The following is a 25,211-nucleotide window of genomic DNA, read 5'->3' on the forward strand; positions in this document are numbered from 1 at the left end:
GGTTGGCAGGAGCTGGGACCGAGCAACGGGAGCTCACGTTGCAGGAATTCGAACTGCCAGCCTTCTGATTGGCAAGCCCTAGTCTCTGTGGTTTAACTCACAGTGCCACCCATGTCCCCCAACTACTATTAGAACCAACTAAAAAGTTAATGATGAGTTGAAGTGAGTGGGCTGCAGTTTCATCAACATCTTTCATCAGTCTGGATCAGGCATGGGCAAACTCGGCCTCCAAATGTTTTGGAACTACAACTCCCATCCTCCCTGACTACTGGTCCTGTTAGCTAGGGCTGATGGGAGTTGTAGTCCCAAAACATCTGGAGGGCCGAGTTTGCCTTTGCCTGGTCTGGATATTAAAGAAACAGTTGATGTGGGGTCAAATAAGACTCTCTTTATTTTATCTCTAAGCCATCTTGAGTCCCTGTCAAGAGAAAAGTTGGGGTATATAGATTGCTATACAGTATTTTTTGTAATATTTTTAAAAATGGAATGGAGGAGACATTCTGTTTTTCCAAACAGTGTGTGTGTGTGTGTGTGTGTGTGTGTGTGTGTGTGTGTGTGTACACACCATTATTGGTACCTAGTGGTGGCATAAAAGCCTATGTCAGCAGTTAATTTGGTTCTGTTCCAATTAGTGCTAAAGGCAGAACCGGATAACTGCTCACATTTATATTTTCAGAGAGAGCAGTTGCATGTGCTTGTAGCCATTGATGCAACCTGAACTGTTTTTGGGTTTGTTGCTCCTTGGCTCACAGAAGCATTTCCCCAGAACTATGTTTTCATCAATTTTTAGAAGCTTATAGTGATACATTGATCATGATAGTAAGAACGTGGAACTTCACGGGCGTGAATATCACCTCTGCTCTAATCAAGGCTGCTGGCAGTCATGCAGTGAAATCCTAAGAATGTCTAATCCGAAGTAAGATATATTGAGTTCAGTAGAACTAACTCCCAGATATGTGTGTATAGCAGATTTGGGTATTTGGGACTACAACCCCATCATCCATGACCATTAGCCATGCTTCCTGGGGCTGATGGGAGTTGGAATCCAAAATATCTGGAGGGCACCAAGTTAGGGAAGACAGCTAGTGTATAGGATTCCTGCCTTGAAATGGATTATGTGGAATTTCCAGCAGCACTTGCTACAGATTTACAAATCTCTGCCATGTATGACAACTTGGATGGGAGTTTTACTCTGGAGCAGGGTAAATTAAATTAAAGAGTATATTTATTCAATTTGTGCAGAGGGCCAATACCCCAAAAATACTCAGGGGTATATAATCATTTACATATGAATTAAATACAAAAGCAGGTAAGAAATGACTGTACTTAATCCCTTTTGTAGTTAGTGTTGTCTCTTGAATACTGGCCCTAAGACCTTGAAGTTTTAGCCATATAAAGGCTTTCTAATTAAGTAAGCAAATACCTATAAATATTTATTATTCATAGTTTCAGGCACAGCTTCTCTATATTAATCCAGTCAAAGGCAGCAGAAAGAATGAGAGAAAGAACAGGCAAGGGTAAAAATTTTCTCCTGGTTCCTCCAGGGAGAAGAACTGTGGCTCTTGACTAGGAATTCTTGGATCCACTGGACAATGCCTTTGTGTCATCATGTTTTAATTGGATTGGCTCCTCAATGAGTCTTTCTCCACCACCTCAGTGAGGGAATCAGAATGAGAAAAACAGAAAAAGTATAGACTCTAGCTTCCATGGTTATTAGTATCAGCAGGCTGGCCCAACATTCTTAAGCAGCCACTAAGCTGAAATCCAAAATATTAAAATGGTTAACTGCTTATCCTGGATGGAATAGCTCTGATACTTCCTTAAGCAGAAAAAAATGTCTCTTTTGAAAAGGGGCAGCAGGGAGGGCAGGAGTTTCTCTTTGGATCACTGTCCAATCAGCACCCATCAGGGCCAAGTTCAACACTGAAAGCCTGTCTATGATTTTACCAAAATCCCCACCATTGTATGGGTACTGACCGTTGTTTCTTTTGAAATTAGAATTCGCTCCATATGTTAAGAGTGGGTCCAAAATTCACCATCTTAGATTCCTTATAGGATTAAAAGTCTGGCCAGAAGAGTTTAATACTTCAAAGGCACAGGTGCACCATTAAACCGGGAGTGATTGTTTGGTGAGAACAGTTTGTTGACAAATGGCAAACACCTCCCCGTGCTCTCATTGAAGATAACAAGGATAACTTTAGCAAAAAGAAAAGATTAGTCATTGGCTTGAAATTCACATCCCATGCCCTCTAAGGTTAAAAACAATTAAAACTGTTTACATGGGATGGTTGCTTCCTCTGAAAGCAATCTTGGGGTCCAGGTTACAGGTGGCTGTTGGTCCAAATTTTGTCTCTATGGACTTTTCCATCACAGTACACTCCCCTCCACCCAGTGACACTGCTACTGCTATTGTGATGTAACGTAAAGCTCATTATAAAAAAATGGGTTTCCCTCCACCAGTTTGACAACATCATACTCAGGCAAAGCAAATGAAGGGCAAAAGAAACTAAGCTAAGGTTTTTAATTCCTATACTATTTTAAAAATTATAATTGCTATCTCAAACATTTTCTGAAGGTTGAAAATTTGTGTAGAATTCTGACAGGCTAATGTTTTCACAGTATCAAATATTCTGAAACTCTGTAATTGAAGGAAGCACCGCGGAGAATGTTTTCTTCTTTGTGCTTGATATGATATGAAAGTAGAATGGCTGTATAATATAATATAATATAATATAATATAATATAATATAATATAATATAATATAATATAATATAATATAATATAATATAATATAATATAATATAATATAATATAATATTTACAATACTATACAAGATGAACTATTGATCTCATCTGTTGAATAAAGGCAATGGCTTTAATCAAACTCATTAAATGTTTTTTCTTTCCGGAATGAGCTTATACATAGTGCTGTCAGCATGTGACTCATAGGTGAACCTCTTTTACCAGTTAAGGTTGCTTTCTCTCCTTTGCCAGTAGAGTGTCTTTTGAGTTAAATTCTGCTCAGCTGATCCTCTGGCTATTGGGGGGAAAGTTCCAATCCATTAGACTATTAATGCAACATAAAGTATTCATGAGTGCATTCGTAATGAGGTGAACTGAAGTGATTTGGGACAGACTCACATTTCCAAACCACATCATTAACAAGGCTTGGTTCACACACAATGCTAAGCCATGGTTGTTTAAAGTATGGTTTATATAGGAAAGTCTGAACCCAGCCTAGCAGACTTGTCCTTGTTTGTTTTCTGACCTTCAGCAGCAGTGAAAAGCCCTACTTTCATATGGAAAGAGGGTTTCATTTGTGTATAACAGACTGCAGAGCAGGATATTTAGGTAATATTAATTAATGGCTAAAGATGAACCACATATGCTTGATTTGGTTCCTGATTTTCTCTCTCTCTTTGTACCAGGACAAAAACAGTTCCCTGCCCTTGGGACTGAGGTATGGCATACTGTATTTGTATTCAGAATACTGGGATTGATTGTAGGTTTTAAAATTTATTACCAGGATGTTATGCTTTGAAAGATTGCTGTTATGCTTTGGAATTTTGAAAACTACTTGAAACAGCAAAACTGAAAAGGTCTCTCCTCCACTTATACCATACACTTGTTCTCGTTTTGGTAGTTTCGTTATTGGTAGTCTTGCCTCCTGTCAAGAACCAAATTGTCCTCACCCAGGCAAATATGTATACATTCTTTATACACAAAGCATCATACATCAGTTTAGTCAGAACCTCCCATCAACCCACCTGGCCCATAAGGGGATAGGTGGCAACTATCCAAGGCTTATAGCTAGCGCCCTTCTCTGAGCCAAGATCCCAGAGCCCACAGATAAGCATAACATCAAAGCCAGCCAATTACCATGTATCACAGCAAGTGCATACAGGGGAACTACCAATTAGTTTCAGGCTTATCCTGACTACCAAGATAGGGTTTGCAGAGCTTCTGGAACAGGCCCACCTTTGCTTCAACACATACTGCCAATGTTTGGATTCCACAAGCCTCTCAGTTGTGCATGGATGGTGCCATGTGGTTATGTAAAGATTCACAGAGCGTGTTTACTTTTAGTTATATTAGAAATAGTTGGGGATTTTTAGTGGTGGTGTGCATCTAAATGGGGCAGTGGGAGAATTTCCATAATCTTTCCTAAGGAGCGCACCAACTTAGCCTGGGTCTTGAAGGGCTTCAATAGAAGTAATGAACATCTACATTCTCTGCTTAAGTAAACAGCTGTTAGGATCGTTATTTTAAAATTTACAACCTCTTTTATCTCTTGTTTTTGTTTGTTTTAGGGTTTGGTACTTGCTGACAAAAGGTATTTGTGATGAAAGTATGATTAAAACATGTATTTTTTTCACATGTAAGGAACAAGATTTTGTTTCTCATTTCATTATTATTTGTATACTTCCTTTCTACATTGCTGTGCTCAAGGTGGTTTGCTCATGCCTTGTGGCAGGCAGTAACACTTTATTTCATCTGCTACAGCAATCAACCAGTAGTGTAGCTCACTAGCAACAGGTTACCCATCCTGTTTCTCCCTTTCCACTTGCCACCACCCACTGGCCATGTCCCCCCAAGGCAAGGGGTGAATAATTACAACTGCACTGTGATGGTCTTCTTGGGAGCAGCCGTCTCCCAAGAAATTCCAAGATTTCTCTTTGGCAACCTCTGCTAGTCTCCCCTCTAGGTCTTACTCTCTCTTTTTTAAAAAACTCCTTCCAGCTCTTTGAGGCATTTTAACCACTGGTTACATACCCCATGGTCCAAGTAACATTGGTGTGAGGACCACCACCCCTTGAGTGTGCCCGTAAACCAGGCACAGAGAAACAGAGAGTAGGCATGATCAGGATGAACATTATTAAACACTTAATCAGAATATTTATCCTATACTAAGCACACTATCACAGCGGAAATTACTCTCAGTGGTCTCCTCTAGTGCTGGTGGCTTCTGGAGTTGGTTGCAGGATGAGGGATCAAGACTGGAATGTAGAGACCATTTTTGTCGCCTTTTGTGCCCAGGTAGCTTTGAGTTACAGGTCACTAAGCCCAGCCCAGGATGGGCATGCACTAAGGAAAGAGAGCTTAAAGTTGAGAGATAAGGCTGTCAAGGCATTAACTACCGATGGAGCTCCCCATCTCCCTGTGAAACAACAAATCTTTCCTTGGGGGGTGGTTGATGGATAAACATGGACTGTCCACCACCAGGTAATGGACACTGAGACAGGTGAGCCAACACATATGTGGTTCTTATTTCTTTGGGTGATGTGTAGCCAGAGTAAAATATTTCTTTAGGATTTAAAATATTTATAAATGTTGGAGAGAAAAAATGTAATTAGAGCAGCTTATGCTATAGAGCATAATCTGAGCCAGATGTCAGAAATATTCCTCTCTTCTCATTATAACCAGATATACTGTATATATCATATATTATACATAGATAGATAGATAGATAGAGTGTTTTACAGAGAATTGTACATGCTGAAAAAGTATTGTAAAAACAATCAGAAGCCAGTGCTGCTGTTTAAATTTTGTTTGATGAATCAACAAGTGTTATGGAGGAAAGATGGATATATTTTTCATCATTTGCTTGAAGCTATTCTCTTCTTTTTTGATCCTTCAGTGAATTTCAAACTAGTTTGCTTGCACAATGAATGATAAGGGCCTGGGGGTTTGCATTTCTGCTACAAACATCCAGAGAATTCCTTTAATCATGCATGCAGTGGTGCTTTCTGTGGTCATTTCTCAGCTGCCGTAGCCGTTGCTTTCATCCTGTGAGCTTTTGAAACTGCTTCTAAAGTTCAGGGTAGGATGAGGATGTGAATAATGATTCTGTTTGAATCCCACCATTTACTATATAGAACCACATCCTCAGTTCTTGTGGTTCAGCTCAGGTGAACAGGGTGCTCCAAGACCCATCTGAATAGAGTTCAGTAAAGTAGAAAAATATATCACATAATGTATCCAAAATATAGAAGCTGTTTAAACTTTACTAAATATTCCAAGGTACAAAAAATAAATGTGACGGAGATGTTTTTTGTTTTTGTTTTTAATTTGAAGCCTGTCCAGTGACAAAGCTGTGGTTAAACGTTTATAGGGAAAAAATGGATTTGGGACTCTCAAGTGCAGGCATGCATGTGACAATATGTATCTTAGAACACAGGTTCAAAATGCAAAGTGTATTTCGCAGCTTCTCCTGATCTACATTTTCTAGATAAAATATTATAAAGAAAAGAAAGTCTTTGGGGTGTGTGGGGGTGGGATCAGAATCAATTTTTCCATGAGGGAGAGGGAGTAACACACACACACACACACACACACACACACAAACACACATTTGCAGAGTTAAAGCTATCATTCCTTTTTCGTCTACTTAAAAATTTATAATGGAGTGCTGTGAACTCTAATACACAGATTTCTAGAGGTCTACTGTATTTTTCGCCCTATAGGATGCACTCTTTCCCCTCCAAAAATGAAGGGGAAATGTGTGTGCGTCCTATGGGGCGAATGCAGGCTTCAGGAAGCTATCCACAAGCCTGCAGAGCCCGCCAGGAGTTCCTGCCGGGCGCCGCAGGCTTGTGGATAGCTGCCCTAAGCCCGGGGTGCGCAGCGGGCTACAGCGCTGCGCTCCCAGGGCTTCGGAAAGCAGCAAGCTCCGGGAGCGATGGCGAGGTTGAGCGCAACCTCACCATCACTTCCGGACCTGTTCTGGGGGCTGGGGTTGGGGGAAGCTTGGGCTTCCCCAGCCCCGCAAGCTCCGGGAGTGATGGCGAGGTTCAGTGCAACCTCGCCTTCACTCCTGGACCCCCAGCCCCAAGGCTAAAAATGAAGCCAAGACAGCAAGCAGGATCCATCCCGCTCGCTGTCATGGCTTCTTTGCTCTTTGGGGCTCGGGGGGGAAATAATTTTTCTTTTCTTTATTCGCCCCCCCCCCAAAAAATAATTGCACCCTATGGTCCAGTGCACCCTATAGGGCGAAAAATACGGTAATTCATTGCCAGCTGTGAATATCAGTATGATGTGGGAATTTATGCCTCTTCTATTTTTATTTTCCTATGCAACAGAGTGATCATTGCATGGGTACCAACTATTATTTATGACAGACATTTACAATCTTTGCTTTTACAATTTTTTAATTGAGATTCATAGATTCAGTTAGGATTTCATGCCTGTAAGTAGTAAACTGTGTGACTCAGAAAGAACTCATGAAGACTGACTATAAAGAATGAATTTAGCTTGTAGCTATGAAAAGCAAAATGACTTTGTGTATAGACACGTATCTATATTATAACACTTACCTTAGGTCACGGTTCAGGGCTTAAATAAAACAGATTGTATAATCTGCAAAAGTTTAAATGTTCCTCCCTTAAATGGAAAAACCTGCCATGGCTCTATGCCAAGGAGAATGGGCACTGGAATTTGTTGCTGCTTGGGTTATAGCCATGGCCACAGGGTGAAAAGGTAGAGCTGTCGAGACATTGCTGCCTCTGGGGTTTCTCCATATCTCTTCCCCAAATTTTCAGCTTCCTTATTTATTTATTTCATGAAATGTATACACCACTTGATTCTTAAAAAAGAAAGAAAATTAAAGCTGTTTACAACAAGATTTTTTTAAAAAAATCAAGAAAAAATTACAACCATAGTTTAAAACATACAAAGGCAAAATACTAAAACAGATTAAAATTACCTCAGCGTTCCATGCATCTGGGTAGGCTTGTCGAAACAAGAATGTTTTAGCAGACGCACAAAATTTTTGCAGTGAAGGTGCCTGCTGGATATCAATAGGCAGTAACTTCCAAGTGTAGGTACTGCCACACTTAACGTTCAAGTTCTTACCAATGTGATACAGGTATTATGTAGCACTGGTGAGTAGTGCAGATTCTGCCAATTGAAGTGGTCAAGTGGGCACCTGTGGGGTAAGGTGAGCTGGTCCCAAACCGGTCATTAGAGAAATCTCCAGCCATTTTATTTGTGAAAAGGAAGCTTTACAATCACTTCTTTAGCCAGTGTAACTGACAAGCACCAAGGCACTTGTTTTTAAATTTTGTAAAAATTTAATGTTTTATTATTACTTCTGAATACAATTACACAAATCCAAACCTACTCAGTGCTCTGCATTTTGGTTATTGATGTTCTGCATGGATCTTGTCCCCTGCTTTCTATCCTGTTTTTCAAGATTGCAATACTTATTTCAGGGGAAGTTTCGCAGTTAGCATCATGTTAGTGGTTATCACAGTAGGCTCAGTCATAGGTCCTTGCCACATCTGGTAGAGTCTCAGCAGAAATAGTCAAGCGGGGGTAACGACAGAACTTTCAAGTTCAGGTTAAACAGGTTAGGACCTTGGATAGCTCCCAGAGACTGGACCATGCTTGTCAACATAGAGCCAATTGTGAGGCAGACAATACCTCTTCTGCTATAGGCCCCACCTTCTAGAGCAGGCTTCCTCAACCTCGGCCCTCCAGATGTTTTGAGACTACACTTCCCATCATCCCTGACTACTGGTCCTCCTAGCTAGGGATTATGGGAGTTGTAGGCCAAAAACATATGGAGGGCCAAGGTTGAAGAAGCCTGCTCTAGAGGAAAATGCTGCCTGTACTCATTGTCTGATTTTGCATTCTTTGGCTTCTGCAAAGCTGAGAAGAGGGTGATGCGGCTCGGAGCTTTTCCTCAGAGCCTGAAGATGGTGGTTGCACAAATTTACAACCAAGAAAATGATGCTTTAGAAAATAAAAAGTTTAAAATAGGATCAAGAAGATGTGTAGTATACTTGGTATCGATGATGGCTATTGTCAGCATTTTCATTTCTCTCGCGTTGCTGGATGTGGTCTGAGGTCTTGAGATATACGCTGATGCAAGTTTTGGAAGTGATCCCAGAGATGGGGAAAGCACTTCAGGAGTCTGTTATATACATAACGACTGTATGTTTGATTGTGTACGGCTGTGTTAGGTAGTGCAGCAACGGTTACCATGAAAAGGGGGAGGATGTCAGCATTTTCATTCTCTCCCGTTGCTGGATGTGTGATTATTACATCACATGCCTGTGTTTACATTCCATGCTTGGAAAGTGTGAGAACGGAAGCCAGTCCTATCTCTTCCGTTGTATTGTACTTTTGTATTTTCTCTCTCTCTCTCTTGGAGAAGATGTGAGAGGACGCCATGGTTGCTTTGTCCTGTATATATGGCTTAATAAATATAACTTAGATGTCACACCTCATCGCCTCAGCTTCCAGTTTTTCTCTGCTGTATGAGTGTGCACATATTTTCAGATATGTGTCGCTGCTGTACACTGGGACGGAAGAGTTATGAACGTCCCGGGCTGCGCTCCACAAGGAAGACGCCTGGAGAGGTTTGTCTCAGTTCAGGGGCTGTGCAGTGCCCACCCCCGGAGCTTCCGACAGCTATAAGGGTTTAGGCAGTCTGTAAACTAGATCCAAGTTTTCCAAGGACCTTGAACCTGGCTTGGCTGTAAATGGGCAGCCAGCCAGTGCAGATGTGACACCATTGCTAAGACATGTTTCCAGCCCTGTCAGACCCCACTCTTTAGCAGCTGCATTCTGCACCGGTTGAATCTTCTGAACCAGGCCCAAGGGCAGCCCCACATAAAGCAAATTGCAGTAATCCAGCCTCAAAGGTTACAAACACAGAGACTACAATGGTAAGGCTACCTCTGTCCAGGCATGGCCATAGCTGGTGAACCAGATGGAACTAAGAAAAGATACTCCTACATTATTATATTCAATCAATTTTGCTTAATAAACAATTGTTTCATAAATCAATTTCCGCATGATATTAGTTAGTTTGTTCGTACATAAAGCATCAATGCATTAAAACGTGACTTAAATTTGATTTATAAATCTTTTTATTTCATAGGCCCCATCCAAGAAAGAAGACTGTCCCGCAGGAAAATGAAAGTTATGAGACCTCTTATGAAAGAGATATTATAAGGTACAGAGTTTTTAAAATTAATTTGTATTTAAATGTTAATAATCTGCCTGTCTGTCGCTAGGGATGCTCTGTGTGACTCATGCTAAACCATAAAATACTATGGGATGTATTCAGCTGGCTTTTACTCAGAGTAAATCAATTGAAATTAAAGGGTCTACTCTGAGGAAAAGTAAATTGAATACAACACAGTATTAATAAAATACTAATTAGGGACTAACCCTAAGCCTTCAAGGAGCTATTAGGTGCTGCCAACCTCCCTCTCTGACAGTAGAGTGAACACAAAAAAGGGGACATCCCAGAAATGTGTCAGGGGTGTCTTTGATCCAGTGGACTCAACATCCCTTCTTCCCAGTGGCCCTCATGAAAGGTCAAAACTCTGTGTAAGCCCTGGAGCTGGCTTAGTTATTAAACTTCCCATTGGTGCCAGTCAAAGTGAGGGAAATGGAGTAGCTTAGAAAGTTATGGTTCCTCTGTTGTGGAATCTCATATACCAACAGCACCTTAAGATCGCTCTGTTAAAACAACAACAAAATCAAATTCAATGGAAACTAATGCAGCAGCATATAAATACCCACAGCCAAATGCCTGATGAAATGGTTCAAAACTTTAATTACTTAGCACTGATTATATATAGCATAGCTCCTTAGGAAGGAAATCAAATGTTACCGTCTTAGTTTTGTTCACTGTGCTCTCCTTAATCGTTTCCATCAACACACCATCTGCCCAACAAAAGTAATTTCAGCCATCCAGGAACAGCTTGACGGGCATGCAGGGTTCTTGCTGCCTTGCAATCAGAAATCAAGGTAACAAGTCGAGCTGAGGGCGATGGATTTTGGCATGCCTCCAAGTCTCAGATTTTTATGTATGTTTTGCATCATTTGCATTCAATTTCCCCTTAGTCTTAGTGAGCCTTTTATGTGCATTTTACATATTTTATTTAGAATTCCCCTTAAGAATGCGGGAATTTAAATAAAATCCCCCCTGAGTGGAAATTGAAATATATATAAATGTACATAGAATATGTAGAATTCCCACTGAAAGTGACGGCACAACATCAAGACTTATGATTCCCAGAGGGACTTGAAGCATTGATTTCAGTATGTATGGCAGCAGAAGCTCAGTGCAATAGCGAACCGCTTTTAGGCATTTGAAATTACTTCTTTGACAAGCAGTCCTCAAATCACCTGGTATGGAAAACTGGAGAGAACTCCTGCCCTGATCTCACATTGGTCCAGGCAGATAAGATCATGTGTGTCCACTTGGGAGACACAACTCATTGGATTCCTCCCCCAGCCCTAATTCAAACAAAACTCACAGCAGCATATAACTTTGCACTTTCTTTAGGGTGGTGGCCTGGAGGAGGAAGCAAAATGAACGAATTCACCAAGCAGAGGAGCGGCGTCTGATGCAAGAACATGCGAGAAGGTCATGTTCCCGGAACCACTGTTTCACACCTAGCAACTCCCTGCAGTGTAAGGAGGTTAATTTCATTAATGCATTGTTATTAAATGTAGAACGTGGGGGGCAGGGGGTTGGCATTAGAAATGACCTGTGTCTAAGGCTTTGCTCAGTCGGTAGATCACGTGGCTCTTAATCTCAGGGTTTGGGGTTTGAGCCCCATGTTGGGCAAAAATGAGTCCTGCACTTCAGGGGGTTGGACTAGATGATCCTCGGGATCCTTTTCCAACGCCATGAATCTATTATTCACAGCATTGTAAGGGGTCCCATCCAACTTTACAATTCTATGGTTCTTCCGTCACGTGTCAGACTAAAGGAGAAACCATGACTAAATAGAACTGTTTTCTTAAATGTGCTCTTTACATTGGGCAGGCATTTGAAGCCACTGATTGAGGTCTTAACCATCTTTAACACTGAGATCCCCTGCAATTGCACAGTCATGTAGTGAGATCTGCAATTTACTATGTTTGAGATAGGATTTGGACCAGAGAAACTGAAGAGACAGAAAAGTTTAAGCATCCCTCTTTCCCTACGCTCCTTCACTTTGAGTTCTGTCTTTCCAAAGAGTCTTTTGTTTGGGGTTTTTTTTTTGGGGGGGGGGGTAAAACAACATTGGGGCTTGTTACACATATATTTGCATAGAATGTGGAATTAGCCTCTCATTGCTCTAAGGAATTTCAGCATGCATGCTAAAATTAGTTCCTCAGATTGGCTCTGAGGGAAAACTGTAGTTCTGCTTTAAGTCACCATTGGCTCAGCATACGTACACTATGACACACATTTTATTTCATGATCTCTCTGAACTTCCTTTAAAGCTCCAATAATGTGGGGTTTACAGTAGGCATCACTGTTGCCAGAGGCATACCCAGGGGTTGAATAGGTTGCCCCCCGCCAAGGGCGCAGGCCAGAGGAGGGGCACATAAATTGTGCTGCTGCTTGGCACCCCTTGGGCAGCAATGAGTTTTCCTGGGGCAGTGCAGGGCACCAAGCTATCACTACCTTTGTCTCCACAGCAATATATTTCTCCGCTGCCCCTGGTTTGCCCCCTCTTTCCTCCCAATAATCCATCAGTGCCACCTCTTAACAGAATGTCTTTCCTTATGCTTAACACTTGTCCTTCCATAGCGACCCCCCCCCCACTCAGAAGAAGCACACTGCTTCCTGTAGAAATGCTAAATTTTAAAAGTCACTGAGCGTCTGGAACTAAGAATCACAGTAATGGTTTTCAAAGCAACCCATCAGAGCAGGCTTGTATGTGCGTGTGTGGTTCATTTTTGGTGCGATCTCGTTTGTTTCTTGACATGCATGTACAGTCATACCTCATGTTACATCCGTTCATGTTACGTTCTTTCAGGTTATGTCCCGTGGTGACCCAGAAGTACTGGAAAGGGTTACTTCCGGGTTTCGCTGCTCGCGCATGTGCAGACATGCAAAATGACCGCATGCACATGCGCAGAAGCAGCGAATCGCAACCCGCGCATGCGCAGACGCACCGCTGCAGGTTGTGCTGTTTTCATGTTGCAAACGGGCCTCGGTATGTACAACATACCACTGTATGTACATACCACTGTATGTAGAACAATCCCACATTCGTTTAAACAAAATGAAATGTTTCTGATCTTGTTGGACATTCCAAAAGAGTTTTCAAAAATCTGCTGAGAAGAGTCACTCAAAAGCTGCTTGTTGTTTATTTTGTCCATATTTCCAGTACAGAAGAGGATAAACTTACTTTTGAGGGCCATCCTACTAGTACCATGCATGTACTGTGGAACATGTGTAGCCCCTCACAAGAGTCAGCAGAACTCTCAGCCCCCACCCCTGGTGAAAGCCCCCATCACACCTCCCTGACCCTATGCTGCCATCTGCCTTGCACTGCAGTCAGGCCATTCCTCCCTCCCTACATGCCCATTCTCCTCCAGGACTCCTCATCCAGCTCTACTCCTGATTTTTCTTGGAATAGCCTGCATCCTGGGGACTCCTCCCTTGGACAGAAAGACCCAACCACAATGCTGAGGCACCCAGCAGCACCATGGGGAACTGGTGGGAGAATGGGAGCTCTGCTGGCACCATGTGGAGCAGCTTCACATCCGTCACATTTTTGCAACAACAAAGAAATTGAGCAGAGCTGCCCTATGAGTGGAGAACAAAGAAAAGGACAAGAAAAAGTTTATTTCTACCCTCTACTTCTCTTTGGTGCTTAAATCTAAACGACATAAAAAGCAAATCGCTTTTAGAAGTTATGATTCATTCATTGCCAGCATGTTTCCAGCTTTGGTTTACTTGATGATGGCTTCTGTTCTAAGTGACAAGGAAGGCTAAGCATGTGGTTTACATCTGAGGCATCCATTTGAGAGGGAACAAATCCCGCCATGTCCGAGAGCCTTCCTTCAATTCTATATAATTATGGCACCAGCAATTTTAAGTCAAGTGCACACCCTTTCCATGCCACCGCAGACAGATGACATCAACTGAACAGATCTGATAATTAAAACAAAAGCTTCCCTTTAGTATTTTTCTAGTTATACAATATTCTACCACAAAACAGATGTGCGAGCTGTTTTGCTGGTGAACTATAGCAGTTTTACTTGCATCCTTGCACATGTGAGCAGGCTCAGTAATGTGAACAAGGCATCAAAGGTTAGCTGAGTGAAAACTTGATGTATTTTAAACACAGATTGGTGTATTTTAAAATAGGCAAAGTGGTAGATAACTCACTTTTATTGCATGCCTTCAAAACATATCTCAAAATTCCAGAAGAATTCATAATTTTTATAAAAACACACATTTCATTCCCTTAGGCCATAATATTTATCACAGGTATCATTTTTTACTTGAAGACAAGCTCTTTTCTTTTTTTTTTGCTTGAGGACATATTCATTCTTATCCAGAATCTCATATTCTGCAACAACAAAGCCATTTTAAATGTATGCAGTAAGGATTTAACCATGCAAGCACTGCATGCATGTACACTGTTAACACACCAACGTGCTTGGCTACAGATTCATAGCATGCTAACATTTCACACTGGCAATAAGATCCGACTTAAATGAGATTCTAGGTACATGTAATGTTTCACAGGTAAGTTTTTCTTGTGTACCCATTATCCTTTTTAAATTAGGCCCAGAAACAAGGGAAATACCGTGTTGTATTCCATACAGTGTGCCCCATGACTGGCAGCTGCTTTTGTGAAAAAATACCAGTACAGCAATGCCTCACAAACAAAAAGGGCTTCAGTGTGAAAAGAAATGCAGATAATACATGAAAGGGTATGTTTATAAGGCTTGGTATCAGCAGTTTGGTATTTTTCTCCATGGGTATACACAAATGTACATAAAATAGCAGTCTTGAACTCAGTGAGTACAACCCAGAGAAAGTTTACTGAGCTTAGGTCCGATTGAAAATCACTGGAGCAAATTTAACAAATGATGTGGAGCATGTTCATCCTTTTAGAGTTTCTTCTCCTCGTCTTAATTACCTAGATCAAAATCTACAATCTCCTGAAAACTTCCCTGAAAATTTATTTGCCTGGATGAAGCCTTACAGACAACACCAGGGCCGTCCATACACAGTGATGGAAGAAACAACAATCAATCTCCCTAGAGAATTCCCTTACAGGTAGAGGAAACATTAAAACATCTCTGTGTTTTTTTTGTTAGCTTAATTCCTCATAAAATGTCTCACAAACATCTTGCAGTGTTTCATACAAATCAAAGTTCTATTGCCCTGAAGTTAAAGTGATTGAGCACTAGCTACTCTACTGAAATGTTAGTAAAGAGCATCAAATCTAGCAGAGCTAGACATCCCCCTTCAATTTGCTTTTTTTCCAGATTTATCTTCAGGGCTCTGTATTTAAGCTAGGTTTAAATAAACATATGGGGACAACAGGATGGCTATCTTGTCCAGGTCATCCATTTGCAGAGAGGATATTGTGCTGGTATCCTGGCACTGAGACCTAAGGGTGTATTAGACAAAAGATTAAATGCAGTTGGTGCACATTTCACTCTTAGCATGTGAAAAAGCTCAGAGGCTGATCCTGTTGATGTTTTCCTGGAGATATGTCCCATTGTCCATTGGGGCTTGTTCCCAGGTTAAGTAAGCATGGGATTGCAGTCCCAGATCAAAACACCTAGAGTTTTTCGTTAATTAACATTTATATTCACAAACTATGCTGCTGTGTCTTTTAAGAATTCTGGCTTGCATTATTTTAGAGATCAGTGTAACCTATTATATTCATAGGTTGGCCTGGGGAACTCCAACCACTCAAGATGTAGACATAAAATTGTATCGTCCCAAGGTGAAGTTCGATAAGGAACGCAAAATAAGCAGCCTGCATGTAGAGAAGAATTTGCAGCCAACTCAATCAATCCCAGCCAGAGGGTATGTTTGGAAGATAATATTTGTTCCTGTGCCAACTAGGTCCTGCCATACTGTTCACTCCTCAGTTCCTTGTGCCCTTCTTCTCAGTCTTACTGATGACAGTAGGCAGCATCACATCTTCATTTCATTTGATTTTCACCATGGTTTTTGTTTCTAATCAACAAAGGTTTGATTGCTTTTTAAGCAAAAAAGAAAAAATGGATTGTGTGATTATGGAAGCAGACTCACAATTCTGCTTCCTTTAGCGAAATGCTGTCACAGAAAATGCATTGGTTTATAGATGCTAGTTTACTAGAATTATATTACATACAGGGATTACACTATTTTTCATTGTCACTAAAATGTGCAGATCTGGAATCTGAACTGGACAGACAGGCAGAATTCACCAGAACATTTTATGGACACTTATTAAAAAAATCTAGTGACAGAGTTCTGAGAGATCTCTTGGACAAAATTAGTGCAAGGCCAGCATGTTCCAGTGATGTCACTAGGGCTGTGTACACATTGTACTTTTGAGGAGGCACATTCTTTAAAGAATTCTGATCACAGTAGCTTACCCCTTGCAGAGATACCAACAACCCATTAAAAAAACTATAATGCCTAGGATTCTTTGCAAGGAAAATTTGCTTCAAATGTGTTTTAAAGCTATACGGTACACTCAGCCTAGAGCATTCCGGAATCCAGATGGGAGTCTTTGTGAAGATGCCTAATTGCAGAGATAGTGCTGGTACAATAATAAGCCTATCTCTCCAGTAGAGTTATTTAAGGGAGACAGTGGGGATCTTATCCTCACATTTGTTATACATTCATGCACTTATACCGTATTTTTCCGTCAATAAGACACCCCCATGTATAAGATGCCCCCTGTTTTGGGGCACTCCGATTTAAGAAAACGGGGGGGGGGGGGAATACTATCCATGTATAAGATGAGCCCAGACTTTGAACATTATTTTAGAGTAAAAAAATCCATAGTCTTATACATGGAAAAGTACTGTATATACATATACATACAATACATAGTGTATATACTGTATATAAGGGTGGACCAAGTGGACTGCAATTGTACTTCAACACAGACCCCATGGGCCACACACTGCCTTCTCGTGGGGCGGGGGGGAGCAAGGCCCAAATTTGACACCTCCCAGCTATCCCCAAGCTCCCTTCTCAAAGCCGGCTAAGCAAGGCAATGGGCTATGGGAAGGAGGCACAAGGCTCTGGCGGGGTCCTAGAGCCCTCCCACCTCATTCCCAAAGCCCATTGCCTCACTTACCCAGCTTTGGGAAGGCAGTTTGAGGGCTGTGGGGTGAGGCATCAAATGTTGCCAAGGGCCGCCCAAAAAGGCCTCAAGGGCTGCGTGTTGGACTGCTCTGCTATATAATTTAAACATTGCTTCATAATTAACAGTTACAATCACCATCATCCCTGGTGCAAAAAGCCTCTGGAAACAGCTGATAATCCAGCATTCCACAGTAAATATTTAGGAGCCCTGAAAAACCACATTTCCCATAATTCCTGGTGCCTACGTTGCTGCCATGTCAATGTTCCTGATTCCAGGGAGCGAGAGGCCTTGCAAAGAGGCCTCTCTGTTACCATGGGCATCACAAGGTAAGGGATGGACGGAGGAAGCAGTTTCAGTTCTGGGATACATTGGCACCAGGCAAATGCATTACGAGCCAGACCTGAACTTTAGTGGAGTTTTGTCTCAGCTTGTAATGAGCTAGAAGTGTTGACTCTTCCATTCACCATCATGAGCCCCATAATTCTGCACTTACATGTCATCGCTATGGCTAACAACGGTTCTCAGCATTATGAGACACAGCCTTTGGATATAGTACAGTATGAAAACCATGTATTTTCCCCATCCCTGCTTTTGATTGCTAGTTGTTTTTAGTCCCATTGTCAGCATTCCTTAGTGTTAACTGTTTATCAATTGGTGATCTGTCTTCTTTCTTTCCTTCTCTCACTCCAGGAGATTCATCTTAGTGAATGACCCAGTTGGAGTACCTTCTACTCCTCCTTTGAGCCCACTGGAGAGCAGGTTACTCAGTGCTCGTTTCCCTAAACAGAAAGAAAAGATTCTGAATTCTCTCTTCACAAATGTGCAGGAACCATTCTAGGCTTTGCTTTTATTTTCAGCAGCTTTGTCTTAGTGAATGAGATGCCTTCATCATCTGCTCCTTCTGTGGGCCCATTGCACACAGCTTTCTTCATTCTTTTCTCCCAAACTTGTGGGCACAGTGCTGTCTCGTTTCATATTATTTGAACTGGTCTCCAATATTGGTTAGCCAAGTAATAACACCATATTCCAACCCTCAATTAATTTTGCAGTATGAGTTATTTTTATGATGGGCTGTTTGTTGCTCTTAATTGAGTCTTACTTGGATAGTTCATAAATTATTTTCCTCCGCACCAAGCACTATTTAGCAAATAAGTACTAATGGCCAAAGAGAAAACATATGAATTACTACTTATATGAATTACTAATGGAGTTAAACCCAGAGATCTGATTTGTGCAAATGTCCATAGCCTACGGTTGTGAGAAGTTTTGTTTTCCTGATAGAATTAAGTACTACGCTTTCGTTGATGTCAACTTCATTTGGGCTTTGGGTGAAACTTCCAATCCTTACAAACTACACACAATCTTGTTCTCTTTCTTCCACTCATCTTCATGCAAGAAATAGAATTAGCAAGGGGCAAATAGAATCCTTGCAAGGGGCATTACAGGAAGCACTGTAAGTCTCACCCAAAGCTCAAATGAGTTGTTGTTTTTAATTTGCAAGTAGACTTTGAGCAACTATTGGCATGTCTACGACTGTCACCGCCACATCTTTTTGGGCTGTCCATTTGGCAACCTGGTGATCCATTCAAGTGGATGCTGTTTCTCCTTCTTGAAGACAAATTGGTAACTACATGAAGGATCCTTGTTGCTCCTGATAAATTCTGATGTGTAACATCATTCAGCATTTATTCATCCATGTCGATACTAATGGAGATAGTTACCTTATGAAGATTCTTCTGACTCAAAAATAGTTTGGAACGTCAGCTGTCACACTACTCAAGTCTACCTAATTGGGTTTCCTTCCCTTTGGAATCCTGATTTTGAGGGAGTATTAAGGACCACTGGGCTCTGACTCTTAAGACACCTTAATATATGCTAATTGAAGTGGTACAAAGATGGTGTAGCTTGCAAGTTTCAGAAAGACTACAGAACTCATATAGTTAAACCAAAGATTAGCTATTGAAGCTACTATATCTAAAAACTGAGGCAGGAGTAAAAGTATAGGTAGCAGTAACAGGACTTAGAAACTAAGGTTTGTCTTAAGCAAGCGTCTTTGCTATTTCCACCAGAGAAAGTCAGTATAATTTTGCTAAATAAAAAAAATGAGATGCATGTTTAAAAAGCTTTGATCAGTATTTGTCTTTTCTGTGTGCAAGATCATGTTGTACGCTAAGCATTTGGCCAGTCTTTGAGCTCTCTTCCAGATACAGTTCAGTATGTCTGGTTGCTATATATCCTAGATACTTAAAACACACACACACACACACACACACACACACACACACACAGAGAGAGAGAGAGAGAGAGAGAGAGGCTTTACCCTAAAGCAGCATAAAGTGATAACTTCAGGCCACCATTTTTCTGCCCCTATGTATCCTCAATAAAATGAACTTTGTGTTGTTTTTATCTCTTACTTCAAGTGTGCACTGAAAAGCATTTTCCTTGGTTTCTCTTCAGCAACAAACACTCTTCTTATTTCTTCCTAAGCTGGAACATCTTCCAGAAGCCTGGAATCTCTAAGCAGGATTCAGCAGTATGTTTTCAATTATTCTGTGCATATATATATATAGTTTTAATATATTTTCCCCTCCTAACATTTAGTTTTTATGGGATCATCACTTACTCTAAAGGCCAACCTAGACATGGCTGAAAATGTATCATTGTACTTAACATGTGGCAACATAATATGCCCTCCCACTGCAAAAAGTAACCTCAAATGAGCACTTTTCATGAGGTCCATTGCAGTCCCTCCCTATCTGATGTGATCCCCTCCCATCTGCTGTTTGCATTTTTTGAAAGTGAATGTTAAGTGCAACATCCCAGCTGGCCTTAGGTTTAGGGGAGCTGCATATCTTAAATTTAAATAACTTTAAAAAATTGCTACCAATTTATATTTATTGTGAATTTCCCTATCCGCTTGAACGTAATAACTTGGTTAAGGGGCTAATTTTTCCCCAGCTGCTGAACCCTATTCTCCCTATACTATTGCCATTCTCCCTATGTGCTGAGAGCTCTCCATGATCTATGGGGCACATGAAGGAGGTGCTGGATTCAGGGCCGGATTTAGGTTTGATGAGGCCCTAAGCTACTGAAGGTAACAGGGCCCTTTATATGCCCTTTATTGATGTTTTTTGTGTTGAATATATGCTATATGGTATATGGTAATTTATGGACCTAATAGGTATCTAAAGCCATTTGCACATAACAAAATATGTATTTTATCAAAGTAATTGTTGAACTGAAATACAATTAAGAAGAAGTATATTAATAGTGAAATACTTTTAAACTTTTTGGCGGGGGCCCAAGAGAGTGGGGCCCTAAGCTATAGTTTGTTTAGCTTATACGTAAATCCAGCACTGGCTGAATTAGACCTAACTTTATATTCCCCTATTTTGCAGAGCTGCATTTTCTTCTCGGGTCATTTTTCAAAACCTTGCATCAGTTCTCAAAACAGCAGCACATTCAGACTTTAAATGCTGTGCTATTTCAAGCACAACTTGAGGCACAGAGGTTATAATTTGCTTTACACACACACACAACCCTCTACACTATCATGACACTGGTTGCATTTAGTTAAAGCTCTGAAGAAAGCACATATGCATTCCTTGTTTTTAAAAAAGCAGCTGGGCAGTGTCCAATATTGCTAGGGAAAACTTTGGCAGTGCTGAATCCGCCTGGACAGTATTGAATCCTCTTTTTTATTTCTCTCGAAATGGCAAGACCTTTGCACAGCCAAAATGTCTTCATAGGTGAAGGCAAGTGCAAAGCAACCTGGAGCAAGAGACTACGACAGCCACCCCCAGCCTGGTACCCTCTAGATGTTCCTGAACTACAACTCCCATCATTTCTGACCATTGGCTGTGCTGGCTTTGGCTGGTGGGAGTTGTAAGGCATTCCAGGCAGGGGCATATTTGCAGAAGAGATGCTAGAAGGAAGCAGAGTGGTTCCTCAAGTCAGTTCTGAGCCATTCCTTGCCTTAAAGCAGGGACGGGGAACCTGTGGCCTGCCAGCTGTTTGACTACAACTTCCACCATCCCTGACCGTTGGCCCAGCTGACTGGGGCTGATGGAAACTGGAGTCCAACAAGATCTGGAGGGCTGGAAGTTCCCCCTCCCCACATTAAAGGAAATGGGAAAACAAGATGCAGAGGGCAGGTTTACATCATGGAAAGCCTTGATTATTTGGGCCAGAAAGTTATGCAGATGGTGTTGGAAATGAGCAATAAAAAGCCTCGCCTCCCCCTTTAAATGTTCTTAAATGTCTACATGCTGGGCGCTTTCCCTGCGTGACTAAAGCAAGAGAATGATATACCACTCCCAAAGCATGGAATACCAGCAAGATTATTCTCTCCACTTACCTCCAGTTTTGGAAGCCCTCCTAGGGGTTCTTTTCTTCCATCTATAACCTATTTACTTTTTCTCTCCATCCTGCGAGTGTTCTTAGAAATATTGGCGAACATAATTTCCTTGCCTTCTCAGCAGGTCTCTCCCTCTCACTGCCGCCACACACATGCACTCGGTAGCAGCACTTGTGGTGGAGCTGAGCTCCCCCCTTAAAAACTGCCATCCTTTGCTGCATCCCTAGATGGGCCAGACTGCAACTTGGTCAGTTTCACTGGTGTAGCTGTGGGCCCTGGCCTTGCAGCAGCAGCTCCATCATCCCATCCAGGAAAACAGCAGTAAAGTTGGTAACGGGGAAGATGGCTCTGCCCCATGACACAGGCCTCTGCTGTGGACACTTCTGCTGCATCGCTGTCACATGCTACTGTCCAACAAAGCCTAAAGTACATTTGGCATGCTGGTCTTGTCAGTAAGTGCCGAAGTCATTGCTACAGATTTTTTCCCTTTGTTTGCATGCTTGGTCAGTAGTTTAGGAGACAGAAATAAAGAATAGGGCACTTGGAATTGCTATGTCTGCTCATATCACTAATTCTGTGTGCCCCAAGTTACGTTGACCTAGCCTTGAAACTGCTGGTAATCACAGAGGACTGGGATGTAGTAGTTATGAATAAGAAGACTACTCTTCTGTGGGTTAGTGTCACGTTTTGAGTCAAAACAGAAGTCATTTAAAACATTTTTAAAGAGCTACAGTTGGGCAGATTTCCCACAGAGGTTTATTTTTCTTCTTCTGTTAACAGTCTCCTAACCAAAACCTCTGGCTGGAGCCTAAAGGGGAGGGTTATTTGATCTAATACACTAACCTCCCAAAAATTATGCTACCTGTATCAAGTCTGGCAAAGCACCTGGATGGATGGGTGGGGATGAACTGGTCAGATATATTGAAAGAGAGTACCATTTCATTTTTCTGATATATACCGTATATATCACTCCTTTCATCAGTAAAGTTCTTTTATTTATGAGATTTCTCTCCTACCCTTCATCACAAAAGTTTGAAGAGCTAGTCACAACAATGTAACATGCAGCCTAACCATAACTTACAATTAAAGACATCACTGTACACCTATCAGCTATATACCCCCAATACATTCTAAAGGAAGGCCCATGTAAAGGAGTGTGAGTCTGACACACTCTGTCCCAAAAGCCAGCTGGGCCAAAGAGCTGCATATTGATATTTATGCTGCTCTTGGTCATAGCCAAGAACAGCACACAGATGCTGATCGGGTTGAAAGTTGGAGAAAAGGGATGCAGGAAGAGTCTGGAGTCTAAAGGGGAGGGACGAATTGGGAAATGTGCCTCTTCAAATGCATGTCTTCCAAATGGCTTCTAAGTAAAGTGTGTGTGAGGCTCCCTTCAGCAGATAAAGGTTCTAGCATGGGCACTCTCAGATCGACATTCTCAAAGCAGTATTAGAAACAGAGATATGAAAGCTAGGAGCTAAATGTCACCTTAAACTTAGGTTACTGGTGCAACAATGGAACGTCTAGGAGTGCTTTTTTAATAGCAAGAATACAAAGCTGAAAAAGAATGAACTGCAGCTAAAATATTATGTTCAGTTTTCACATGGTCCTTCTCCTGCCCACCCCCCTAATATCCTTAAGAGGGTCTCTTCTCCAGTCTTCAGAGAGTAGCTGGAAGTAAGGTAAAGCTAAAGAGACCCCTGACCGTTAGGTCCAGTCATGGCCAACTCAGGGGTTGTGGCGCTCATCTCGCTTTATTGGCCGAGGGAGCCGGCGTACAGCTTTCGGGTCATTTGGCCAGCATGACTAAGCCACTTTTGGCAAACCAGAGCAGAACACGGAAACGCCGTTTACCTTCCCGCCAGAGCAGTGCCTGTTTATCTACTTGTACTTTGATGTGCTTTCAAACTGCCAGGTGGGCACCCCATCGCGGGGATTCGAACCGCCGACCTCCTGATTGGCAAATCCTAGGCTCTGTGGTTTAACCCACAGCGCCACCTGCGTCCCTGTAGCTGGAAGTAGGGAGGCAGAAAAAGGTCCTCCTCTCCTTCCACTCTGCAGTTTTAATCTGAAATCTTAGGTGCTGTACTGCGCCTCGAGCTCAGAAACTGCTCACGCTAATGAAATTCCCTTTCACAAAATGCAGCTAAAACAATGGGAATTTCGAACACTGTCTCAAAAGACAGCACTGCTCTTGCCCCTTGTCCACTGGATTATGAGCAGATAGCTTCATTATAAACCAAACTTTTCCTATGTATTATAAACTAAACTATCTCATGTATATATTTTTTCCCTAAGAATGATGCACACTCACACACTGGGTCCTTTGAATTGTGATGGGGCCTGTCCCTTCTCTATTCAAAGAGCTGAGAAGACAGAAATTTGCATTGGAGGGAACATTTCTTCTGAGATGATTCCTATCTCTCACACAATATAAACACCAATGACCCCCCCCCCCCGGGCCCGGTTTCACTTGCTAAATCTAGAATCCAAGGACTGATTTTTACCTCCCATGGACTGCAACTTCCTGGTGGCAGGGCAGTATTGCAATTTGATTATTTGATCCCTCCAGAAATTTGCTGAGTACATATTGCCCCAAACTCAAACAGATGTGCAACTTCCAATACAAGTCACTGGTTTTCTTGTTCAAAGACAGCTTAAAGTTGGGGGGTTTCAGCAAAACTGGCAGTGTTTGAATTGGAAGAAAGTACATCTGTTTTAAAAGGTAAAGGTAAAGGTACCCCTGCCCGTACGGGCCAGTCTTGACAGACTCTGGGGTTGTGCGCCCATCTCACTTAAGAGGCCAGGGGCCAGCGCTGTCCGGAGACACTTCCGGGTCACGTGGCCAGCGTGACATCGCTGCTCTGGCGAGCCAGAGCCGCACACGGAAACGCCATTTACCTTCCCGCTGGTAAGCGGTCCCTATTTATCTACTTGCACCCGGAGGTGCTTTTGAACTGCTAGGTTGGCAGGCGCTGGGACCAAGCAGCGGGAGCGCACCTCGCCGCAGGGATTCGAACCGCCGACCTTTCGATTGGCAAGTCCTAGGCGCTGAGACTTTAACCCACAGCGCCACCTGCGTCCCATCTGTTTTACTCAGTTGCAAATCTGGGGAAAGCACAGCCAGCACTCATACCCTAACACTGTTTATTGGTATAATAAAAGACAGCTCGGTCTCAATTTCCGTTACTCTAAAAACATATTCTTGCTATTAAGTCAAGATACTAATAAGTTATAAGCACCATTGTAGAAATTTAAACATTTTGTCATGCTTTCATTTAATTTAGCTGAAGTTTGGGGGGATTTCCTACAAACTTTGAACTCTCTCAAGCTTCATAGAAATCATAGGCATTTTTATATTGCTGTGAGGTTTTCTTGGGGGGTTGGGCAGCCTGTATGCTGCTTGCCTGTGTTCCATGTAATTCCTGGCTCCAACAAGGATTCAATTGCTGGAATAGCCCGGCCATTTCCTGGTGAGGTAATGGCTGAAGTATGGGTCATTAAGGTAACAAAGGAAGTGGCTCTGTGCCAGAAGTAAAATGGATGGGGGTGGGGCTTCCCTCAACTGTCCGTTAATGAGAAAGACAAAGACCAGAGGTGTGTGAGCTAGCAGCTAGAAGCATGCTGGGCAGCTAAGAGACAGAGCCATTGCTAATTTCTGCTGGGATCCAAGGCTATGGGAGAAGCAAGCCCTTCTTGGGGTGTTAATGCTGTGAGCCCCTTTATTGCTGTGAGCACCACCTTCTCTGCTGACCCTAATTCTGATGAAGCCGAACCC

General features: G+C 42.0%; 1 protein-coding gene and 1 long non-coding RNA gene across 3 annotated transcripts in view; one reads left to right on the top strand and one right to left on the bottom strand.

Moving 5' to 3' along the window:
* LOC310836422 (uncharacterized protein) overlaps positions 1 to 18,113 on the top strand; it is a 79,234-nt gene extending 61,121 nt beyond the window's left edge. For both annotated transcript variants that reach the window (XM_083721598.1, XM_083721599.1), the window contains 7 exons: positions 3,430 to 3,461; positions 4,312 to 4,334; positions 9,888 to 9,962; positions 11,307 to 11,434; positions 14,900 to 15,035; positions 15,657 to 15,797; positions 17,767 to 18,113. In XM_083721598.1, the coding sequence (XP_083577724.1) occupies positions 3,430 to 3,461; positions 4,312 to 4,334; positions 9,888 to 9,962; positions 11,307 to 11,434; positions 14,900 to 15,035; positions 15,657 to 15,797; positions 17,767 to 17,914 (683 nt within the window). In that variant the 3' untranslated portion in view covers positions 17,915 to 18,113. The remainder of the gene's footprint in view (positions 1 to 3,429; positions 3,462 to 4,311; positions 4,335 to 9,887; positions 9,963 to 11,306; positions 11,435 to 14,899; positions 15,036 to 15,656; positions 15,798 to 17,766) is intronic.
* Positions 5,535 to 8,504, bottom strand: LOC310836503. Its single transcript, XR_014560096.1, has 3 exons — positions 7,704 to 8,504; positions 7,315 to 7,583; positions 5,535 to 5,935 (listed from the first exon to the last, which is right to left on the bottom strand). It is a non-coding gene; the product is annotated as an uncharacterized lncRNA (long non-coding RNA).
* Positions 18,114 to 25,211: the final 7,098 nt, after the last annotated feature.

This window comes from Podarcis gaigeae (genome assembly GCF_964106915.1).
Source record: "Podarcis gaigeae genome assembly, chromosome: 2".
NCBI classification, from domain to species: Eukaryota; Metazoa; Chordata; class Lepidosauria; order Squamata; family Lacertidae; genus Podarcis; species Podarcis gaigeae.